General features: G+C 39.0%; 2 protein-coding genes across 4 annotated transcripts; both read left to right on the top strand.

The window, feature by feature from the left end:
- The first annotated feature begins 391 nt into the window (after positions 1 to 391).
- Positions 392 to 6,199, top strand: LOC103706940 (desumoylating isopeptidase 1). 2 transcript variants are annotated; one of them, XM_026804594.2, is made up of 5 exons: positions 392 to 672; positions 1,305 to 1,398; positions 1,490 to 1,587; positions 5,168 to 5,484; positions 5,573 to 6,199. In XM_026804594.2, exons 2-5 carry the CDS (start codon positions 1,309 to 1,311, stop codon positions 5,947 to 5,949), a joined length of 882 nt encoding a protein of 293 aa, XP_026660395.1. In that variant the 5' UTR covers positions 392 to 672; positions 1,305 to 1,308; the 3' UTR covers positions 5,950 to 6,199. The 2 variants fall into 2 exon arrangements, with proteins under 2 accessions (XP_026660395.1, XP_008789441.1); XM_008791219.4 differs by having other exon boundaries at positions 393 to 672; positions 1,334 to 1,398.
- A 1,594-nt stretch (positions 6,200 to 7,793) lies between these two features.
- LOC103706939 (transcriptional corepressor LEUNIG_HOMOLOG) lies at positions 7,794 to 23,812 on the top strand. 2 transcript variants are annotated; one of them, XM_026804593.2, is made up of 18 exons: positions 7,794 to 8,104; positions 8,403 to 8,504; positions 8,616 to 8,713; positions 10,239 to 10,348; positions 10,452 to 10,747; positions 10,841 to 10,916; positions 11,036 to 11,147; positions 13,104 to 13,153; positions 13,248 to 13,553; positions 16,474 to 16,545; positions 16,692 to 16,922; positions 17,024 to 17,165; positions 17,239 to 17,348; positions 18,921 to 19,070; positions 21,032 to 21,187; positions 21,277 to 21,393; positions 21,530 to 21,727; positions 23,289 to 23,812. In XM_026804593.2, the coding sequence occupies exons 2-18, from the start codon at positions 8,473 to 8,475 to the stop codon at positions 23,430 to 23,432; spliced, it is 2,400 nt and encodes a 799-aa protein (XP_026660394.1). In that variant the 5' UTR covers positions 7,794 to 8,104; positions 8,403 to 8,472; the 3' UTR covers positions 23,433 to 23,812. The 2 variants fall into 2 exon arrangements, with proteins under 2 accessions (XP_026660394.1, XP_008789440.1); XM_008791218.4 differs by having other exon boundaries at positions 16,468 to 16,545.
- Positions 23,813 to 24,522: the final 710 nt, after the last annotated feature.

Here is a 24,522-nt window from a genome sequence, read left to right as displayed (position 1 = left end):
GCTGTCCAGATTAGGTATGTTCTCCAGAAGACGACCAAGCTGCAGACTGAGTCGTATCATTTGCTGCTCATCATTCAAAAAATTTTTTATGGACCTAGCATACTTTTTCTTCTATTTTATGTAGTTTTCTTACTAGTGATGTAGCTGACTATACTCATGCAAAAGCTGTATGAGTAGTCGATTTACTAATATATATATATATATATATATATATATATATATATATATATATATATATATTAGATCCAATCCGTCCGTTGGATCCAAAATATTCATTCAAGCTAGTCTGAGATCTTTGGGACTCGAACGGCCCAGGCGGGCTCGTGGAAGAAGTCTATTTAGACGGCTGATGGAACGGTCCGTTGGTAGTCCACCGACCACCGGTCGGCCAAAAACGAAGATCTGTCCGGAAACGTCTCTGCCGATGACTTGTACGTCGCTTCTAGAAGATTCTCCCCCTCTCTGGATCCCGTGACGCACGTTTCTCTTTAAACGGCGCCGAGGAAACCGCGGCTTGCTCTCTGTCTCGGTCCCTGGCGTTCCTCTCGGCGGGCAATCGCAGAAATAAAGAACTCTCCTTATTCTCTCCTAATTTATTCCTGTTCTGTTTTTCTCTCGCGTAATCGAAGCTAATCCCTTCCGCAGCTCCGCCCCTCTCTTTCTTCTATTGAGGTAATTCGAAATTTCCCCCTTCTCCCCCTATTAATTCTAATCCCAATGCAGATCGGGTTGTTTTCTTGTGTTTAGTTAATCCGAAGAGACATTTTAGGGCTGAAAATTTTTGTTTTGCCGCTAGTGTTTTCTGTTTGGTAATGTGAGGTAGAAAAGGATTTTTGGCCACGAAAAGAAAATTCATTTTACTGTAAAATAATTGGTTTTTTTATTCATTCCCTAGTCTCCACTACTGCATTGCAAGTTTTTATTGTCCTGCTAAAAAATCAAATTTTGAATCAAATTTTAGGGTATCTCTTGAAACATCTCGCCGCGTTCTAACGGCTGAGATGAAATATGGCAAGCCTTCGTTGGTCTGATTTCTTTTGTCTTTTTGGCGATGCGGTTGTGCATATGATTTTAGTTGTTGCTGTGAAGAAAAGATGGCAGGTTGCCAAAGGAGCAGCTTAGATTTCCTTGAAGATTAATTCCTAATCTGAGTTTTTCCCCTGTAAAAGGTGTCTTTTTTGAGGTGTTTCTTCCTCTTTGTATTGCTTTTCTCCTTTTTAACATTTAGCGCTTCAAGATAAACTTTTTCCTTTCATTAAAAAAAAATAACAAAAAAAAGAAATCTTTTTTCTTTGCAATCTCAGTCTCATGAAATGGTCCATGCTGTTAATAGGCCGTGGTACGTCTATATCTCCAGCCGAAGAGTTCAAGTGTCGGGTAATTGTGGAGATGGCTGAGGTAGATTTAATTTATACAAGTTTCCATGATTTTCAAGAATGTGGTGATCGTCGGCGTGGGACTGATCGGATGTACTGTTCTGTATTTCCAGGATGGTCACAAAGTCACCCTGAATGTGTATGATCTCAGCCAGGGGCTAGCTCGCCAGCTTTCGACGACATTTCTAGGCAAGGCCATTGAGGCCATATGGTAAGCTTCTCTCTCCCTGCAGATGCCATGATGCTCTTTTGTTTTATCTCCAAATTTAGATGTTGTCACAACTCATGACCTCATCCAAAAAGGCTAGCCAAAAAGGTATTGTTTGGGTTCTTTAGTCCCGTATAAGTACTCAAAATCTCCTCAGGGAATAACCGATGTAGGATTAAACACACGCCTGCGCAGGTTCTTACATACTCCCATGTTCAAGTCCTGACGTCCTCGTCAGGCTAAGGTTTCAAATCTAATCACAAGCACCATAATCGGCCTGTAGTCAACCTTCATAAACTCGTGCTGCAGTGTCTCCTAGTCTACATGGGCTATGGCCCGAGCTTACTCTGATACCATTTATCACAATTCATGACCTCACCTAAAAAGGCTAGTCGGAAGATATTTTTTGGGTTTCTTAGTCTTGTATAAGTATCTAAAATCTCTTCAGCGAATAACCAATGTGAGACTAAACACACGCCTGCATGAATCTTCACAGATGTAACTGTAGAAAGGTCAATCGCCGTTTCTGAATTTTTCATATGTTGCCTGTAACAACCCAGGACCTCATCCAAAATGGCTAGCCGGAAGGTATTATTTGGATTTCTTGATCCTGTATAAATATCCAAGATCTACCCAATAAATAACCAATGTGAGACTAAACATACGCCTGCACGGGTCTTCACATACTTCCTCTGTTCAAACCCTGACGTTCTCGTCAGGCTAAGGGTTCAAATTCATTGAAATCTAATCATAAATACGACGATCGGCCCATGATCAGCCTCAATGGATTTGTGCTGTAGTGTCCCCTAGTCCACATAGATTATGAGCCAGGTTCGCTTTGATACCATTTATAACAACCCATGACCTCATCCAAAAAGGCTAGCTGGAAGGTATTATTTGGGTTCCTTGATCCTGTATACGTACTCAAAATCTATCCAGTGAATAACCGATGTGAGACTAAACGTACGCCTGCACGAGTCCTCACATACTCCTCCCGTTCAAGCCTTGACGTCCTCGTCAGGCTAAGGGTTCAAATCCATTTAAATCTAATCACAAACACCACAATCGACCCGTGGTCAATCCTAATGGATCTGTGCTATAGTGTCCCATAGTACATATAGGTTATGGGCCAGGTCCGCTCTGATACCATTTATAATAATCCAGGATTTTACCCAGAATAGCTAACCGGAAGATATTATTTGAGTTTTTTGATCCTGTTTAAGTATCCGAGATCTACCTAGCAAATAATCGATGTGGGACTAAACACACGTCCGCATGGGTCCTCACATTCCCATATGTGAGTTCCCATGTAATAGTTAATGACAACTGATAGGTTTATGGTTATTGTTAGTTTATTGCCATTTCTGGCATTCTGGGTTCTCACGATAATCTCAGAAGAGTTCATAGAACCTACAAATTCTTAGAATTTGCTACTACAACCTTTTCCATTCTAGTAAAACTGCTTATCCGAAGACTGAGAGTTCTCTCTTGCTTTGCCTCATAATAATTTATAGATATGATTTTTTTTTTAACATTTTTTAAATCCACAACAATGTCAGTGCTCTGCAGTAATCATAGGAGAACATTAATCATGATGCCTTTAGCTGAGTCTCAGAGCACAACCCTTGGACATATTTCACTGCAAAAAGTTACCAGGAAGTTAATAGCACCACGTGTTAGCTTCTAGTATCCATTAGCTTATCATTGTTCACTTCATGCAAACTTTTCTTAAACTTCTGAGAAACACTTAAAGGATTTTGTAATTTCCATGATAATGTAATTATCTTTAAATGATCAATTGAAACTCTCTAAATCCTATCGAACCAATGCTAACATCCATGGTTATGTCGTATAATCTCCAAAGTTGCCTATTTGAATGTAGTATAGATATCTTGTTCATTCTCCTCCATCCTTCCCTGCTCAAAATACCTGTCAGCGCAAATATTTGATTATCCATCCGCATACTTGGTATTTGCATTATTGCAAGCTATCACTTTCTCCAGTTTGATTTCTTTGACGTGGAAAGTGGAAACCATGTGACAGAAGGGTCGCATTAAGATGGTCAAAGGTTGGACAGGACTTTCCCTATTTCTCTCTCTCTCTCTCTCTCTCTCTCTCTTCTGTGCGTTGGGTTGTTTTAGAAGGTGCTGTTTCCTGTAGATTGGACCTCTTCACAACCACTGCGAGGACATGAATTTTATTTGAACTGTAATCATATCTTGTAATTGCCATGATTTGTACGGCATATTGACTACAAGCTATTGTCTCAAAGGTCGCATTGTATGGATGATCAGTTATATATTGTGTTCCATATGATGCACTCTTTTCATCTACATATATGTAAACTGAAATAAGAGTTAGCTGTGATTATACCAGGGAATGTCTAGGAAGATGGTTAGTGAGCTGTTAGTTTAGGCAAGCTAGATATTCTCTGTATAATTAGAGCCCTTCTTGTAGCAGCCCACAATTTGGCAGAAGAATGCCAGCTTGTCCGAAGTCTGATAGAGTAAACAATTTTTCTGATGACATGCCATAGTCAAGTTGTCATGGTACTGTCTTGATCTGGGCCAATTGCAATAAAAGACATCTATCCGGTTTGCCTCTGATTGGTCATTGTTTCCAGTGCTGCATGGATTTGCTAGTGTGGGTACTGCTGACTTGGTATGGGGGAACAGATTCTTCATACTCAATAGTGTTCAATGACACGACTTTTTGTGTAGTTGGTTATGATGCCAATGCATAATATCAACTAGCAAACAAATCAAGTATTTGCTTGGTATTTGCCTATGCATAATTTCAATAAGCAAACAAAGCAGGTTATATACTTCTGAAGATTTTAAGTAGTGTTCATGAAGATTTTGGGGGGAAGAACTTCACCACATTCAACATCCCAAGCTTGTGCTCTATTTTTTTGCAATTAAGTTGTTCCGTTGTTCTCACCGAAGATTGATTATATTTTGTTTGATTTAAGGGTTCAGGCTGGGACATTGAAAGGAAAAACCAATGAGTCAGTAGGAGCTTCTGTATTATAATGTCTTGCAAGTACTATCATATTGTAGCGTACCGTCAGTTGTTCTCTACTTTTGTTTTTCCTTCAGATACCATTCAAGTCTATAAATGTCGAATGATGCATGGCATGAGCTATTGCTCTTGCATTTGTAAATTATGTTTTATATACATAAGGGACTTGACTTAATCTCGAGCACATGGGGAGTGAAGTGAAGCTTATCTTCTCCAATGTGCAAGAGGCATGTTAGAATTGCAAGTACAAATTTGTGTCTCCATATGGTTAGATTACCAAACTTCGAGTGGTATCCAGATCATAAGGGAACAAACAGAAAGTTTCATGCATTTTAGATGGATCGACTTTTCTTTTTCATTATTCACTGATCTCTGTTTTTATTTTTTATTTTTTTTCACAATATCCCCCCCCCCCCCCCTCTCTATAATCTATTTCCATTGAATTTAAATTTACTTGACTGCTGTCTCTGGAAAAGAACCTTTTCTCAATTTTCTATATATGTAGATCCGAATAGGCAATTCTCATCCCTAATTTTTTTTTACAACTTGTGAACTATAACAGGCATACAGGAGTGGTGGCATATGGAAATGAATATTATTTTGGGGGAGGTATTCAGTGTGATCCTGCTGGAATGACGCCTTATGGTACTCCTCTCCGGGTGATTGAGCTGGGGGTGACTCATGTGCCTAAGGAAGTATTTGAGGAATATTTGCGGGAGATCGGCCCGAGGTACACTGCCGAGACCTATAAACTTCTCAGCCACAACTGCAACAATTTCAGCAACGAGGTTGCTCAGTTTCTGGTTGGGACTAGTATCCCGGACTATATCCTCAGTCTTCCAAATGAAGTTATGAACAGCCCAATGGGTCCTCTAATATGTAAGAGCATTTCTTTGACTTCACATAAATCCATTGCCTTCTGTGGATAGTTTCTCGCTGATCTCAATGCTTTATTGTTCATGTGCAGTGCCTATGATTCAACAGTTGGAATCGACATTGAGAGCTGGTGCAGTTCCTCAAGCTCCTCAGTTCACACCTGCTGCTGCCATGGCTCAGCCTTCTGGACCTAGGGTTGTTGTTTCCAAGGGCACACAAGTTACCACTTCTCCGGAACCAGGGGATGCTGTCCCTCCTGCAGTGGAATTTGCCACTGCACAACAGAAGAAACCTTCTGCGGGTGACCCCCTTGGGGATGCTCGGAGTAAGTTGCAGGAAGAGATTACCAAAGAGTTTGCAGCGATCATGGCTACCGGAACACTTCGCGCAAGCGAGGCAGCAGCACTTGCCACAAGGAGAGTGATGGAGAGGCATGGGCGCTTGAACATGCCTATGCAGCAGAGTTGAAGAGTCACAGGTTGGATCGGTTTCTCATAGGATAAATTAATATCTGACCATTCTTATGGGGCCAGAAATGTCTGCCTTTTTGCTTGTATAACTCTGCAAATTTTATCCGCCAACAGAATCAATTCAATGTTTTGATAAAAGTACTGCCAAGGTTCCATGAAAACTTCAGTTAATTAAATCATGTATTAGCTCTAAACATTCCTTTTCTTCACCTCTCTTCGAAGCATAAACATCCTTTCATTCATAGACCTATGATCATTTCTAAATTTTGCACTTGCTAGGCTAATACATTTATCTCGCAAATGATGCTTCTAAGCTCATACCAAGGAACTTGGCTTGCTTGCTTGAGTGAGCAGCAAATCTCCACCATAAGATGCATCTTCTTACTAATTGCTTTATAAAGTTTATCTTTAATGGATCATCTATTCTTATATATTCTTTTCGTCCATGACCATAGTCCATGTAACTCATCTGTTTTCATTACTAGGGCTAGTTTGGACTTGCTATATACTCTCTCTTTTTGTGACATTGTGATTCCATATGTGGAATACTATAGAAAATAGTGCTTCTCTGAAAGGATCTCAATGTAATGATGTTGAGGAACCAAAAATTGATGTGGAAGTTAAAGATGAGAATGCAGTATATGACTTCTGTACTACTTATGCATATAATATTGGATTAGCATTTGGAGAAGGAATAAAGCAGGTGTGGTTGTGTTCAGAAGCTTTTCTTGCTATGAAGAAGGTCAATGAAGAAAAAGAAAATCCATATATATGCATTGATATGGCGCTAGGAGATGCTCGAACTGTTTTGCAAGTATCCCCAAGACCATGAAATCAAACTGGATGATGTCTACGGTGTCCGAGCCCATTGGACCATGATATCATCTAGCGGTCCGCGGAGCATCCGACCGACCTACTCGCCGCCCCCAGCGTCGGCCGTCCCTCTCTCTCTCTCTCTCTCTCTCACACACACACACACACACACACACACATCCGTACATCGCAATCGCCGCCGTTCGTTCGAGGGTCGCGATCTCCTGATGACGCAACGTTAAAAGGTCGATTACTTTTACTTCGACCCTCATCAAATCGCAGCCGTCGGATAAGGCCTTCCGCCCCCCCCAGCCCTAGCTTGCTCGACGTTTAAGCACTAGTGTGAATGGAGCTCTCCGCGAGTCAGTTAACACGTCGATCGTCTACATCACGCGGGCTACAACCCAACGAAAAAATGACACGTCGGCAAAATGATTGCCGGTGCTCTCAGAAAATTGACTTGAACATCCCGGTTCTCCGCACGCGCCACTTTATGATTGGCTTTGGTACAGTGTTTGGCGTTCGTCGTGATATTTTAAAATCATAATATCAGGGGCTAATCCAAAGCTCCGTCCCCGAGGCCCGTCGCCTCCGAGCCTCCCAGCTTCGGCTCCGAACAAAAACTTCGATGCCCCCGACGTTCCCACGTAACAGAACACACCTGGAACCGTCACTCCGTTAAATGTAAACAAAGGCCGTTAATAGGCGGCGTTTGTTTAATGACTAATTAAAGTATTATGAAATTTTATGAACAGAGGAAAAAGAAATCTTTTTACAAATAAAAAAATACAAGGCTTCGAGTCTAAAAATAAGCACAAATTTTCTAAGAAAAATATTTTTTTGATATCAGAAGCAAAGGCGTAAAATTATAGGCTGGATGGGCGACGGACGTTAGCTGTATGGACTGTCGTGAAAGCGTTCGGTAGCGGGGTGGCATGCGGACGTTATGACGGCTGTTATGACTGACGTAGGTTTTCTCCCTAGGCACCGAAAGTTCTCGAAGCTTCATACTCGAGTCGAAGGTCCGAATCCCGAGCCAAAGCTGAGGACGCCCCTCTGTTGTTTCTCTCTCTTCCGAGGCGGTGAGAGAAACAAAGAGAGGGAAGGAGAACGTTACCCTAACCTGTACGTTGTCCCGTTAAAGATGGAGCTGTTCGTCCTCTCTAGGGCTCGTTTCTCATCTCCCTTTTTCGCCCCCGTCGGGAATTCCTGATTACGTTCCTCTCCAGGGTTTTAATTTAGTTCCCTTCGTGTTCTTCCTCGTTTATGTTCTCGGTCTTCGAGGGGATTGCGCAAGAACGGTTGAGATTTGGGGAATTTTGGATTGATTTCGAGCAAAGGTACGTCTTTTGAACTCGATTTCGTCGGAAAAATTCTTGCCTTTCGCTTTAATTCGAAGTGAATTGCTGCCTCGGAATTGGGTGGGAATGGGTTTTGAGATGTGGCGATCAGGCTGCGGAGGATACCAAGATCGATAATGTAGGCAGCGATCGTCTCGTGTCTGGTTAATCCGAGGGACTTTATTTCGATCCGATCACTTCTTTTAATTTTCTTCTGAATGTTTTAGTTTTCTTTTGAATCTTTTGACGGCCTTTCGAGTTTCTCTCTCAGTTTTCATCGTTCTTGATTTCCTTGCAGTCTGCTGAGGAATGATGCTGTAACGGGAGTGGAGTTACGCTTTTTGCTTTGATAGTGGTCGGAGTTTGAAATGGCGCAGAGTAACTGGGAAGCGGATAAGATGTCAGTATATAACAATATATTTTTTCTTATTTTTTCTCTTAGATTTCATTAAGTTTTCGTGCTGGAGTTATTGCACAGCTTGTTCTTGATCTTTTCCCTATGCCTTGGTAGGCTTGATGTTTATATTTATGATTATCTGGTGAAACGAAATCTACAAGCGACTGCGAAAGCCTTTATGGCCGAGGGAAAGGTTGCTGCCGATCCAGTAGGTAAGAGAGTTCCTATTTCTAGTGATTTTCGTGTTATTCCATCTAGTCCTATCCTTTTATTAGTAAATTTGGGAGAAAGAACATAGGACAGATGCACGTATCGTCCTGTCACTGAATAGATTATTTGTTTCTACATTCTCCTTTACTAAGGTAAGTTGCCATTGGTTGCTTCAGTCTTTTTTCTTTATTATGTTATTATATGCTAAGTGTTACTTTTCTTTTCTTTTCTTTTGTGACGTAAAAGATGGATTGGAACCATCAGACATTTCATTAAAGAATTTGTTATGCGATGAACTACAAGTGTGAACAGCATCCAGAATAATTCTATGCCTAAACATACTGTATGAGAAGAAAAGGATTAACCACTAGCGATAAGTAGGTTTCCCCCTAACTGCTGGAGCAAATCTATGGTTAAGCTACAGTATGAAATGAAAGTGTCTAATGACTAGCGACAAAAAGGAGTTACTTGCTAGTGGCAAACACTTTTCTTTCCGCCAACATCCAGAGCGTTTCTATGGCTAAAACTACAGCATGAATAGAAAGGGATTAACCATTAGCGGCAAATAGATTTTTCCCTAACATTTGGAGCCAATCTATGGTTAGAGGTACAATATAAATAAAAAAGAAATTAATCACTAGCCACAAATAGTTAGAACTTCAGGATGGAAAAAAGGATTAATCACAAGCGACAGTTGTGTTTTTTCCTTTTTTATGGATTTATTTATCATTTTTTATTTCGCTTTTCTTTCTTCTGCATTAAGAAGAAGATCCTTGCACATGTGATAAATGTCCCTGTTTGCCACATTTACTAAACTACTATTTGATGCAGAACGTTTTATACCACATGCTTATATCTTGGAAGATTTTTATTAACTTGGGTTCAAATTATTTATCCATGCAGCTGTCATCTGTTCATTTCATAACTGCAATCAAAATGTGATTCTGAAATTCTTGGTTCTGGGAATTCAGTGTCAAAATGTAATTGAATTTGATTTGTTATGAGCGACATGTAGACCAATTCCATAGCTGAAGTAATAGTTTGATGAGATAGTGATGAAATCACTGATGACAAATAGGTCCCCCCCCCTCCCCCCCCTTTCTTCTTTTTATTTTTTAATATGAATTTACTTATGTCACATTCTCCATATTTCTCTATCAAGAATGAAGTACTGGCATTAAATGCTGCATGTGATGAATGTCCGTATGCGACACATATTTATTGATGTATAATGTTATATACTGCATATCCATATTTTGTTTGGAACTTTACCAACTTGGGTCCAAAATTTGAAGCTAATCCATCCATACAACTATTATCTGTTCTTCTCCTAAATCCACTCAACATGTGATTCTGATGTTTCTGGTTCTAAGGCTGCATCATTCTTGTCTTCACAATTTTGTTTCGATGATAGTTTCTTCCAACACAACAACTCATTCATGTTTGTTGATTTTGATGAAAAATTTTTATACTTGCATTAAAGAAAAAATATTAAGGTGGCCGTGTAACCTTTGGTTTGACTGACAGCGATTGATGCTCCGGGAGGTTTTCTCTTTGAATGGTGGTCTGTTTTTTGGGATATTTTCATTGCAAGGACTAATGAAAAGCATTCTGAGGTTGCTGCAGCTTATATAGAGGTGGGGTTGCAGAGACAAAACTTTAATTATTTCTCATTATATTTCTCTTGTGATTGTAATGCAGTGTTTCCAATTAAACCTGTCTCCTCTTTTTGGCTGACAGGCGCAACAAATAAAGGCGAGAGAACACCAACAACAGTTACAGATGCAGCAATTGCAACTCATGCAGCAGCGGCATGCTCATATGCAGAGAAATAATGCTAATCACCCTTCTCTTAGTGGTCCCATAAATGCGATAAATTCTGATGGAATTCTCGGTTCCCCAACTGCCAGTGTCTTAGCTGCAAGGATGTATGAAGAACGTTTAAAGAATCCACACTCAATGGACTCTGAGGTGTCCCCTCAGCTTCTCGATGCTAGCAGGATGGCCCTTCTTAAGTCAGCAGGGAACCATCCAGGGTAATGTCTTCTTTTAGAAACTCCTTTTGTTAAACATCGAGCAATATTCTTGGCTACCTGTGTAAACATTCTATTGCTCTTTAAACACAACAGGCAGTTAATCCAAGGCAATCCAGGCAATGTATCTGCAACACTCCAGCAAATTCAGGCACGAACTCAACAGACAACTGTAAGTGGTCACTCTCTGTTTTTCATTACTTTGTTCTTCTCCATCTCTTCTGATGCTAACGCATATTGCAAGTTTGGTTGATTATTGAACATTGCGTATTATGTTTCTAACTATATCAGGACATTAAAAGTGAGGCTAACTTGGGTGTAGCTCAAAGATCTTTGCCGATGGATCCATCCTCAGTATATGGACAGGGTATTATCCAGTCAAAATCTGGATTAGGTGGGGCTGGTAAGTATAGATAAGGAGTGTGAATCAGATCCAATTTTTTCTATTAAGGGTGGTTGTTGCCTGTATTTGGAGTTCATTATGAAAGCAATCAACTGAAGAATTTAGCTTATGTTGTCTGAGTTATTCTCTACGAGATAATAGTCATCTTTTTGGCAGATGCAAAGTATGCGCTGAAAGCTTTGTTAACGCCCTAATATTGCGAAGCTTTTATGCTAACAAATCAGAAGATCATATGTATATTTGTTTTTATGCTATTGTGCCTTCTTGCGAGATAATTTTGCTCTAATGTAAGACTGACAGTTGGTGTAACCATGTTTTGATGTTTTCTGTTTTGCCAACAATACATTGATGGACTGTAAATTGCCTCACGAAGAAACATGACTTTTAGATAAGTCTGGGGAACTAATTTCTTGTTTTCTCATGCTAAAGTTCCAACATATATTGTCTCTTTACCATAAGCAATGTTCTTTTGGGGCAAGAAAAGCCTAATACAGATTGTTGACTCAAGGGGAAGATGATTCAGTTATTTCTTATGGAGGATAGCTTGAATCTTCTATATGTGGAAATTGTGATTTTTTATTTTTTTTGTACTTTTTATGCGGTGAGCGGTTTGATAGTGTTTTTTCAATAAATGAATTCCAAATATTAAATACAAAGTGAAATATTATATAACATTTCAGTTTATGGAGATCACCTCAGTCTTAGTGTATAATTCTATTACTTAAGAATTGTTAATTAGATGTAGGCATCTTGTCCTATTCCAACTATATCAGGGTCTGTTGAATCAGCCCGTACCAGCCGGTTCAACCCATATCGTACCAGTACCGCTTAGGACTGGTACAGTACAACCTTTGAAAATGGTTCACACTGATAGGAAAGAAGAAGAGAAAAAAGAGAAAAGAAGAGGAAGAAGAAGAGAAAGAGGAGAAGAAGAAGAGTAACGGTTCGCACTAGGCCTCGAGCCGACCCACTCCCGAGCACCCCATTGAGGATCACCCCCTTGCTCGTGGTTTCTTTTCCTTCCTTGCTCGCGAGAGAAGGGGGAAAGAGAGGAGAAGAGAGGAGAGAGGGGAAGAAAGGAGAAGGAAGGAGAGAACGTTCGGGAAGAAGGAAGAAGAGAAGGAAAAAAAAGGAGCGCTTGCGTGGGTGCGAGCGGGGAATCGCACGCCAAGCTTGCACCCGCGCGCATCCCACGCGCAGGAAACCACGCTGGCACACGGTTCCCCGAGCAGGGTAGCGAGCCCACGCGGGCCATTTAATGCCACAAAGTGGCATTGTGGCTTTAACGCGGACTCGCGCACGTCGTTTTTTTTTCCTTTTGTGGTTGGCCGGTTCGGTACCGGTTCCAACCGGTACCGACTCCCAACGGTATGCCGACCGGTACCGGTTCGGCGTACCTTGAACTATATACTAAGTTTTGTTAACACCAAAGCAACCTAAAGTTGATATATGACTTAAAACTCCTATTCTAGTCTTGTGCTTAAACTTGAGCTAATTTATGGTGCCTATGATGGTTAGTTTAGGGGAAACTTGAAGCCTGGAATTATTTAGTTGAACTAGACAGTTTTTTGTTTTACCAGAAATATGTTTTTTGGTTTTTATGTTGCTGATTATATATTCATATTGTGGTCTGTGCATGACATGGTAAAATATTGTGTGTATTAGGCTTATTTTTTCTAATCTTTCTGTTTCATTGGTTGTGGTAAATTCTTCCTATAGAAGTGGATTCAAATGCAGCTTTGGGTGGTTTGGATGCTTATAGTGCGAACTGTAACAAACAGATAACTCCATGATTCAACCAATCCTTGCTGTTCTTCTTCGATTTTATATATTGCTTTGTCAAAAAATAGTTGAATATAAGTGGTGCGAAAAATTTCGGGAAGACTATATAGCATTTTTGTCTCACCAACTTCAAGCTTTAACTCTGTCGATCCTGTTGATTGTTCATCTCTTCAGGATTGAACCAAGGTGTCAGTGGTCTTCCATTAAAGGGCTGGCCTTTGACTGTAAGCTTTATACGGAAAATTACTTATCTTGCACAATTGGCTGGATATACTTTTGCTAACGTTATGTGATTTTTTTTTTTTTTTTTTAATTCAGGTGATTGATCAAGTACGTCCAAACATGGGCCCGCAAATGCAGAAGCCTTTTCTATCTGCACAATCTCAGTTTCAGCTTATGTCACAGCAGCAACAACAACAAATCTTGGCACAAGCCCAGGCTCAAGGAAATCTTGGTAGCTCTCCTAACTATGGGGATTTGGATCCTAGAAGGTTTAGGGCCTTACCTAGGGGTGGCTTGAATGTGAAAGATGGTCAACCCGCTGGAACTGATGGATCAATAGGTTCCCCAATTCAGTCAAATTCACCAAAGGTTAGACAGGATCAAGCTGAATATGTTATGAAGGTCAGTTTCTTATTGGCTGCATTCTTGAAGACCCACTTTTTTTCTGCAATGCAAATCATCTGATTATATATTTATAAATTGTTGGAATCATCAGTTGCTCATAGAAATTATGAACTTGTTCGTAAGTGCAAATAGACAAACAAATTTGTCAATGCAACTTGGAAACAACTGGATAAATGCAGAGATGGCTTAAGCGCTCGTTATGCTGCAATGTACTAGTAGTTCTTTTAGATATGCCTAGGGTTAGCGGAACCTTCCTGAACCGGGTGGTTTTGGTCGTACTGAGTCGTCCCGGCGGCGGATTGGGATGGTTCTGGTAATGGAAACGAAATCCGTCGCCGGAGGGGGAGAAGGAGAAGGAAAGAGAAAAAGAGAGAGCGAGCGGAGGAGGGAGAGAGAGGGAGAGGAAGGAAGAGAGAGAGAGGTGGAGGCCGGCCGGCGAACTGCGCAAAAGAGGCTTCTCTGGGCTCCGCAGTCGGGTCCTCTGTTTCGAACGAAACAAGGGTCCGGCCCTTTTTTTTATTTTTGCGACTTTTAAGTAAAGTCGGTAAATCACTTGCCAACTTGTTCTGTTTCCTTTCCTCCCTTTCCTTAAAGCTGATTCACTTAAATATCGCGAAATTAAAAAGAGGCCCGAATCAGGCCGCAGAGCCCTCTACTGCTCCTCCGCCCTGGTCGCCGGCCCTCTGCTCGCCTCCACCATCCTCCTTCTCTCTCCCTCCCTCTCTTCCCTTTCTCTCTCTCTCTCTCTTTTCTCTCTCCCATTCGTCCTCTCTTCCGCCTCCTCTCTATGTCGGTACGGGGCCGGAACGGAACGGTACGGGGGCATACCGTTCTGTGCTGCTGGACAACTGGTCCGGGCCTCGGTTCCAGCGCATCAGACCCTAGTTATGCCTTTCTTTGAGCTTTTTCTAATTTCTGTCTTTATGCTTATTCATATAACAATTTGTAACACTTCAATTCTGACGTACCTAATGCCATTGTCGATGCACACCCACAACAGAAGGTTGAGGCTGATAAAACTGTGTGATCTGATGGTGCGCCTGGTGGTTTTGGTCCGAGGAATTTAGTCTGTTATAACTAGAAAGAAAGACAAAATGTGTGATCATGGTATCACTAAAAGATGTGACAGCATACTGTAGAATTGATGGTGATAACCAGTTCATTTAAAAAGATGTCTCTGATTGAGTTAGAGGAAAGATAACATTGTTTTTTCTCATCAAATTGTGTTTTCTCGTCATCAATGGTTTTCAACAAACTTGATAACCATCAAAGAATTGTTGGTTATGTGGAAGGATGTGACTTTAATGCAAGACTTGGTATACTACAGTGCTTTAAAAGGCTGATGCGGTCAAGGGCCTGAATGCCATATATATGGTATGGTGGCACTTATTCAGTTGGTTATTTTTCAAAAATTTGAAATTAAATAAAATACATAAAAAATACTGACATTGATGATGATAACAGTGGTTAGCACTCAACACCTAATAGCCTGCATTAGTCCACATAAGAGTTGGCTGCATATGTGGCTGTCTAAGGGTAGCGGACTGCCTTTATGCCTATATATGGCTTGATTGCATAGAATAACTGCACATAAGGAATCCAGCATGTTTCGTGGACCGCATCTACATATCTGGCTGCAAATTACCTATTTTTCAAGCATAAGGATAGTAGAATTCACACTGAAGTTATAGAAATGTATTCTCATATAACTTTAAATTGCACATCCTTCGCGTGGCTGCAGGACTGAAATCCTCTTCAATCACATTATCATAGATCCAATATTGCTTTGATATTTCTTGGTTAGGATAAAGGGGTCTCTCATGTTCTGCAAGGGATATTGAAAGAAATTCAAACTATTTCTGTAAGTGTTACAATAAACTCTTCTTTTTATGGTTCATATTCTTCCCCTCAATTGATTCTATAAAGGGCTGCTCACTAGACCAGGTGATGAGACTCATAATATGGGTGTTGGTAACTTATCCAACCTTTAACTGCTACTAATACATGCTGCTGGTTAAGTTCATACATGACAGGACAACAAAAGTTTAAAATGATATAGCAGATATGTTGCAAATAGTGTTGCATCAGATTGATGGTTACTGAAAGATGGAATTTCAAATATGGTATGCTGTACCGGCCCGAACTGGGCATACATACTGTACCGTACCGGTTTGGTACCAGTATCCGGTACAGGTAGCGTACGGACACTCGTATGCCAAAAAAAATCCGTATTGTATCGTACGGACACTGTGCTAGTGTGGCACCGATACAGGGTCCGATACGGAGACGGCGAATCGTTTCAACTAAAGGGTTGGTCAACTAAAGCCTGCCTAAACCGTATGAAGTATGTTTTGAATACAAGAGTTCTCAGATTTGACTCTTCTTCTGTGAATACGTAAGATAAACTTGTAGTTAAATAATATTTATTGATTTTATTTATTTGATTTAGTTTTCAATATTTATTTTTTTGGAGCTTTCTCGTTGGGTGACCTTCGTGCCAGCCTAGCCTCCATAAAATTACACCTTAAGATTAAAGCCAACTGAGTGCACCCATGGAGTGGTATATCAATTTAAATTGCCTTATAGTGGGAAGTCTCTCTCTCACACACACGCACACGCACACGCACACGCACGCACATGCACATGCATGCACACACTTGTCCTTAGCTCACATGGCACCCTAAATAATGAGCCTGATTGAAAACATTATCCCTGCAATTAAACATACTATAGAAATGTGTAGTGTTGCGTGGCTTCATTATTTTCCATCGGAAGTGTCGTGTACTGTCTTCCATCCTGTGGAATTTTCTAGAAACTGTTGGTTTTTATAACCCTTGTATGATATTTTAGATGGTGTCAACATCCTGTTTTTTTGATAATTGCTTGCATCTCTGATTTGATCTTAATGTAGTTGAAGGCAGCCCAGATGCAGCACTCCTCTGCTCAACAATCACAGGAACAACTCCAGCAGCAGCAACAGTTACAACAGGTACTACAGAGGAATTTACTTTGCCAGCTCCCTTCGGGGTATTGTTTTTTCAATTTCTGAATTAATCATTGATGAGAAGTTACTTTTCTTTCTGAACCAACTTAGTAGGTTTTCAGTTCTGACAGTTGTTTATTAAAAATATCCAGACTAATAGGAAAAGGAAACAGCCTTCTTCATCGGGAGCTGCAAACAGTTCTGGAACAGGCAACACAGTGGGCCCTTCTCCCAACTCCCCTCCATCAACTCCCTCAACCCATAATACTGGTGAAGGAGTGGCAATGGCTGGAAATATACATCATGTCAACAATATGCCAAAAAGTTTGATGGTGTATGGTACAGATGGAACAGGAGGACTTGCCTCAGCTTCAAATCAGATGGTATTGTAGTAACTTTTCTTCTTCAGGCTTTTTAATGTAAATTGAAGTGGTAGTGCTTAAAAATCCATGAGGCTTGATATTACTTATACACTAAATAACAGGATGATCTGGAACATTTTGGAGATGTTGCTTCTTTGGATGATAATGTAGAATCGTTTTTATCGCATGATGATGGAGATGCTAGAGATATATTTGCTGCACTAAAAAGAAGTCCTGCAGAGCCCAATCCGGGGTCTTCAAAGGGTAATTATAGTACTTGCATTCTGCTAGGAATTTTTGTAGAAAATTCATAAACATGAGTGAACTTTCTGTCTAGGTTTTCCATTCACTGAGGTTAGCTCTATCCGCACAAGCAACAGCAAAGTTGTCTGCTGCCACTTTTCTTCAGATGGGAAGTTTTTGGCCAGTGCTGGGCATGAAAAGAAGGTATTCTCTATGGCTTTTTGTAATGGTGTTTTTGGAAGTGTCAACTTTGACATGAATATTGATTATCAGATTCTAGAATGCCTAGATCATGGTTTTCATCTTGGCAGATGCATCAGTTCGTATTGGTTATAGAAGCCCTCTGATATCATGGTGTCCATATATAATATATACACAGATGTAGATGTATGATCGATCGATCGATCTCTGACCTTATTATCTTGGCAGATCCTGAGCCTTGTCGATATATCAAGAGAAAATTTCCAATCTTTCGTTTACCATATCTTGAAGACTCGAACAAACATGCATATATATATATATATATATATATATATATATATATATATATATATATATATTATCTCTAACCTTATTATATTGGCAGATCCTGAGATTTTAGCTGGTGCACTATCAATATATTAAGTGAAACTTCCAAATCTTTATATCTCGAGGTCTAGCACCCCCTCCCCCAAAACGCGCACACAAGAGAAAAGCCAAAAGAGAAAAACACATACACACACACACAAGATGTCTAATCTTATTATGTTGACTTATCCCAAGTTTTCATTGGTACAATGTCGATAATTTTAGACATCAAGTAAAACTGCTCAATCTGTCTTTTATTAATCTCGAGTATGGTTCGCCGTATCGGTCCAAACTGGAGGCATACCATACCATACTAGTTTGGTACCGATGCCTGGTATGGGTGCCGTACCAAGTAGTATGGGTGGCGTACCGATATTCGGTATGCCGAAAAGATTTCATACCATACTGTACTAGCACAATGCTAGTGTGGCACCGGTACGGGATCCGGTACCAAGATCTCGAATAAGTTTTGTGATCCAGAAATATCAAAAACAATGCTTTGAAACCGTGATTTATCTTGGTTTTATTATATTATCTTAGCTTTTGAACTCTCGAATCCAATATATCAGCTGCGATTTCATAATATCGGGGTGGTTTTTAAAATTTCCCTCCCATCTCAGCTGAGATGAACTGAGATCTTGGTTCACTCAAGCACTAGCCACCTTCATGAGTAGCTAATATTTCATCGTTCAACAACCTTGGCCTTCATTTAAGATTCAAGAAAAATTGGTAGCAAATAAATAGAAGTAAAATGTTTTATCACCGTAAAGGTTGTATCACTATCATAATACTTAGTAGTTTAACATTGACTGTGATTTGAAACTTGTAAACAAGGATGTATTAATGGAATGTACCATGTTTTAATTGTAAGTTATGGAAGGGCATTAAGGAAAGAGAAACGGGAAATAAAGTGCTTTTGGCTCTTTAAATAACAGTACAAATAAATTATTTTTGTCACATTTATAATGATGACAGTAATATGATTTGAAGAGGCTTTGTCACTTAGATGTAAAAATTTTCTATAATTTTATACTCTGATTGATTTTCATTATTTTGATGGCATATGCTTGTGCCAGATGATGATTGACCTGCCAGTTGTCTAGTTGCATGAATATTTTCCTGTGGAGTATCTTGCATGAAGCTTGTACTGTTCTTCAGTATTAATCTGGTAGGTTTGGGTTTGCTTATCAATTTGTATTTTATGTGCAGGCTATTCTCTGGAACATGGATACTTTGCAGACTGAGAGCACTCCTGAAGAACACACTCTAATTATTACAGATGTTCGTTTTAGGCCAAACTCAACTCAGCTGGCAACATCTTCTTTTGATAGGACTGTGCGACTGTGGAATGCAGCAGATGTATGATCTCAACTTTTACAACTTTAGAAGAAATGCATTTAATAATCAAGTGTAGCTTGTTGTAGTTCATTCAATTCTTATTTTTTCCTCTCTTTTTTTAATGCATTGAAGCCAACCCACATATTATGTATTTTGTCCTATACAGATTGCTGTTATTGTCTTGTTTTATTTGCAGATATAACTTTCGATTCTCCAGCACAAATAATAGGCTAGTAGTCCAAATTGTCTTGCAGAATTCATATATGTGACTTGTTTCTTCTAATTATTTAGCTTGTATGTTCAGTAATCTAACTGGTGGTTGGTTTTGCTCACCATAATCATACAGTTTTGGTAGGGAATGATATGAATGTCCTGTCTCATGAATTCCTTTTTATTTTTTCCCTTTTCTGAGCACGAATTTATTATAGCTCAAGCATTTATCTGACATTACTAACCACAGAATAGTCTGTTTCAATACTGGAGCTTAAAAACATTCGGCAGTGTACTAGCATCTAAATATTGGAACAGTTTTAGTGAAAATGAGCTAATAAAGAAGCTATCAGATGTTTCTGTCCAAACAGGGCTTTAGGTTCTTTCCCAGCTAAAAAGTCGCTATAATTGTGGCTTTCCAGATACTTGACCAATGAACTTCTTTCCAAATGCTGGACTGTGCTCTCTCTATCTATTTATCTTTCTCTCTCTCTTTCCGCGGTTGACACAAAATCAATCTTTACATATTTTAGGAAGAGCAGTGAGAAGAACTGATCCCACTATTTTTAAGATGATAGGTAATACTGACTGATAACAAGTAAACAAATGTATTTATATGTGTGGATGCATGCGTATAAATGAAGCATTGAAGTTATCGTTGTGAATTGCACAGTGCATTTCCTACTTTAGTGATCTAGAATTCCAGATGGTGCATTTCCTACAATACTTAAGCTGATAATAATTATGAAGCATTCTAGTTAAAAATCAAGGAGTCACAGAAGATCCGCCCATATTTTTTTCAGTATAAAATAGGCTTTCTAAATCTGGAAATATGATGTGCAAACTTTGTTTAGGAGCGCATTATAGAGGCTAAGTTAGGCCACTATTAAATATACTGATCCAGTGGACAGGTGACTTCCATGAACAGGCTGATTTGCAAGATGTTTCCATAGGCTGGTTGCTCTAATGGGACCCATGCAGGATACAAACATGGGTACTTGATGGTGTCGTTTGCTTCACTTTAATTAGTGTGGAGAAGCCTTTCAGTGAGACCATTGTGTTGAGGATGCTTAAGAACTTTCATCATTAATTAGTCAATTGTTGTAATAATTACATATCTAGCTTAAATTGTCTTGACTCAAATTATGCACTGCTAATTTCCCTTTCTCGTCTGTAAGCTTTAATATTGTTCTTTAATCTTGCTATTGTGGCTTTGATTCTTTCTGTGCTTTGTTTTGAGATGGAAAATAAAAATGTCATCGTGATCACCAACTGGTCACTTTTGTCTTTCTTATTGACTCTATGTGAGCCATGTATAATTGTTTCTTCCATCCTTCTTGTGAACCTTATCAACAACCTATCTGACTGCCTGCTGGGTAGGTCCTCTAGACGCATCAAGGGACTAGCCCTTCACAGTTATGCCATTTTGTATCTCTTGACTCTGCTGGCTGCACCTACACCAGGGTAGGGTGAGCAGCTGTTGTACCCCAAAAAAAAAAAAAAAAGCAGCCCAGAACTTTATTTACTGCTAGACAGGTACCTTGTGCTTTTGACTATAAAGTTTTCGAGTTTTTCTCTAAGCTGCTTATTTTTTTATATGATATCATATAGAGGTCTTAATGTTATTGATCTCTGCAGATTGATATTTGGAGGTTTTGCTAAAGATATCTCTTATTTCTTATGACTTTCCCTGCTAGTTTGACATGCTTGTTGAGTATCCAACTCTCTGATAAAGAGATGCTTATAACACAATTTTCTGGCTTGTTTTGCAGCCGAGTTATTGTTTGCATGTATTCAATGGGCACAACTCCCAGGTGACATCTCTTGATTTTCATCCAAAGAAGACAGATCTCCTCTGCTCTTGTGATGGCAATGGTGAAATTCGGTTATGGAGTGTCAGCCAGTTTTCATGCTCACGTGTTTCTAAGGTTAGTTTTCATGATTATGCTTTTATATGTTCACCTTTGGTTGTAGTTAATTGTGCTCATGTATTAATTCTTTATTGTTGGTCAAACAGGGTGGTACAGTGCAAGTTAGGTTTCAGCCTTACATTGGACAGTATTTAGCAGCAGCAGCGGAAAATGTGGTGTCTATTTTTGATGTTGAGACAGACAGAAAGATATACACATTGCAGGTCTCTCAGTATACATCAATAACATCTATCACAAGCTTTTCTTCTTTTGAAAAAAAAAGTGAATTAATTAAACATTTGCTATTCAGTAAAATTCACAAATCATTTTTGTAAATCCCCCTTCATTTTATATATCCAGGGCCATACCAAGGAGGTGCAGTCTATTTGCTGTGACAATAGTGGGGAACTCCTAGCATCTGTTAGTCAGGATTGTGTAAAGGTGTGGTCGTTATCAAGAGGAGACTGCATTCATGAGCTAAACTCAAATGGAAACAAGTTTCATTCATGCGTTTTTCATCCAAACTATCCGGACATTTTGGTTATTGGAGGGTATCAGGTAATTGAGATTTATTTTCAACTGCATTGATAAAGATAGGGTGATATACACTTCTATTATATTTATTTAAAATGAAGGTTCAGCTTATGCTGAGCTCTCTATTCGCCTTGTGGACACCCGTAGCAATAATGCCATTAATGCTGTTCTTTGTTTTGGATAATGAGCAGGGCTCGTGTCTACTCTATTTATCTATTTATACCTCCATTAGCCATGTGGATGCCCACATTGATAATGTCATTAGTATGGTTCTTTATTTTGGAAAATAAATAGGTCTCTTATAGTTGATACAGGAGGAAGATAGACTTATAATGATCACTTATTAACAGATATGTGGTATAAGCGAATATTATATTGTCTGTTCCTTTAATGATAAGTGAGTATAAATCACTGATAGACAATAGAGTATCTATTAAGTACCAAATATACTTATATAATTTTTTCTTATCAATTATACTTATGTAATTGATATAAGTATAATTGATACTTGAGAATATTTTTTAGCCAAAATATGTAAGTCTTGTACGTATTTAAATTGATATTACTATGTCAGTTTAGATATTCAATGGGAGTTTTTGCTCGGTTATCATCAAAATTCATTGCTTGATGTGCAGCAAAAATCTGGCTATCGAAGCCTTCTATTTATTATAATTTGCTATATTATTACATTGCATTTCAAGAACAATTGGAAAAAATAGAGAAAACCATATCTTGTGCATCACGTGTGGTCGATATTAGTAACATCAGTATTATCAATGAGAGTTTTTCCATGAAGACTCTGCTTGTGTAGAGTTCTCCATTCGCTGTGTAGATATTAATATTAAGAAGCTGGTATTAATGATGGGGGCTTCTACTCGGCCATCATTAAAGTTAATTGTTTAATGTGCAATAGAATTATTGAAGCCTTCTGTTTGTTATAATTATTATATTGCTATATTGTATTTCAAGAATAGTTGGAAGAAGGAACAAAAATTGTACCTTATGCATCATGCAGGTTATATACTAGTATTATCTTTAAAATATAGCCTCCGTCTGGTATTTTTGGCTGCACCACTGTGTTCTGCTTTTGGGTGACAAGCTTATGATTTCTGCCAACTTAAAGAAAGGACGATTTGTTTTGTTCCTTATGTTGGAATTTGATCTGAGCATTTATTCTTCTAATTCTATTTTTGTATAATTGGTTTAGAAGTGTCAGATAATATTTAGAATAAAAAAAAGACTATCATTATATTTGGTACTTTGGATACTTGTATGTATTGAATATTGCTTCTCTTCCATCAGGAACCTTTTTTTTTGCTGCAGTCCACTGTCCACTGCCATGACACTTTGCTTTTCCATGTAGAACTAAGAAGAATCTTTGAAGCTCATGAAATAGCCAACTTTGATTTTGCTTTTCTTCCTCTTGTTCTTCTTCGATGGTTAGCAGGGCTACTTGTCATACATGAGAAACCTGATAGATCATTCTTGTGGTTCTATTTTGCTGGCCAGCAATCTTGATCGTTTGCATTTTACTTGATTGTGTGCTTTTGCTAATTTTTGTTCTGTATTCTTTCAATTCTTGCAGTCTTTGGAGCTGTGGAATGTGATAGAGAACCAAACCATGACGGTCCAGGCACACGAAGGTCTTATTGCAGCATTGGCACAGTCACAAGCCACAGGAATGGTGGCCTCTGCTAGCCATGACAAGTCTGTTAAGCTGTGGAAGTAAGCATGGGGGGTGTTGCAGCTGTTCTCTTGCAAAATTTCAATAAAAGGAAGAAATAATCTCCTATGGTTCGTTGGCTGGTTGTTTGAAATCAATAAAAGTGGAGGTGTCTGTGAGAGTGAACTGCGGAGGATGCAAGCATGTGAAAGGGTAGGTTCTCATGTTTTGGTTGGTAGGGCCGGTATTGGACAGTGGATTAAGGTCTTAGTTGTTTTTTTTTTTTTTTTTTTGACTTCACTTTTAATTTATATAATATATCTATGAACCATGTAATTTATGTTGATTTGGAGAAATAGTGCGATCTGATGAGGATGATAAAACTATTTTCACTTGTTATGCAAATCACCCTTGTGAACATAACAAGATCTGATGGTTCATAGACAGCAAAGGTGCCAGAATATTTTTCATCAATGCTAAGACAGTATTAAGCATCACTTCTATTCTATATTCTCAGTGAAAAGATGATGCGCAAACGATATCCACGGTAAGGGAAAGTAGCTGTTGATGTTGACTATTACAAATATAAAACCGATGTTGAAATGATGGAGGACCATTGTGATTTTTTATGAATGACAGACTAGCCGTAAGAGCATAGCATGCGGTTTTTCATGTTTGCAATAAAATTTCCATCAGTTGTTTTTGAATTCCAATACAGAATATCGGTAATGATAGTCCAAGAGATTTTTTGATTTCTCTTCCAACAACCATGATCGTACGAGTTGCATATGCGTTGACCTTGGTCGACATTTTAATATTAATTTAAAGTATTTATTTAATATGAAAAATATTTATTATTCAATGGTAAACTGATTCAATGCTAGATGTACAGACCTTACTTGCTGAGGCTTGGGCTGGGAGCTTACTGCTAACAATTTCGATTTTTTCGAATCCAATCATTGAAAGTAATTGGCTCGCCTTAATAAATATTTTATCTCAAGGTGAGCGTATCGCTTGGATGATTAGATCTTTGGTGCAGGATATTGTGCAGTTCCACCAACGTTTGAATGCTGTAGGATATTGTGCAGGATCTTTGGTGCTGGAGATCTTCTGGTCATTCTTTTTGAGTCCTTGCAATATGATGTGCACTGATAGC

The sequence above is a fragment of the Phoenix dactylifera genome, chromosome 18, assembly GCF_009389715.1.
Source record: "Phoenix dactylifera cultivar Barhee BC4 chromosome 18, palm_55x_up_171113_PBpolish2nd_filt_p, whole genome shotgun sequence".
Classification (NCBI taxonomy): Eukaryota; Viridiplantae; Streptophyta; class Magnoliopsida; order Arecales; family Arecaceae; genus Phoenix; species Phoenix dactylifera.
This window is presented reverse-complemented; position numbering and strand designations above follow the sequence as displayed.

Excerpts from the sequence above, each read along its gene's own strand:
- LOC103706939 (XM_008791218.4), top strand. The coding sequence starts at position 8,473 with ATGGCGCAGAGTAACTGGGAAGCGGATAAGAT. Across the intron at positions 10,748-10,840 it reads TCAGCAGGGAACCATCCAGG|GCAGTTAATCCAAGGCAATC; the intron begins GTAATGTCTTCT and ends TAAACACAACAG. Across the intron at positions 21,394-21,529 it reads GAAAGATATACACATTGCAG|GGCCATACCAAGGAGGTGCA; the intron begins GTCTCTCAGTAT and ends TTATATATCCAG.
- LOC103706940 (XM_026804594.2), top strand. The coding sequence starts at position 1,309 with ATGAAATGGTCCATGCTGTTAATAGGCCGTGGTACGTCTATATCTCCA. Across the intron at positions 1,399-1,489 it reads TAATTGTGGAGATGGCTGAG|GATGGTCACAAAGTCACCCT; the intron begins GTAGATTTAATT and ends CTGTATTTCCAG. Across the intron at positions 5,485-5,572 it reads CCCAATGGGTCCTCTAATAT|TGCCTATGATTCAACAGTTG; the intron begins GTAAGAGCATTT and ends GTTCATGTGCAG.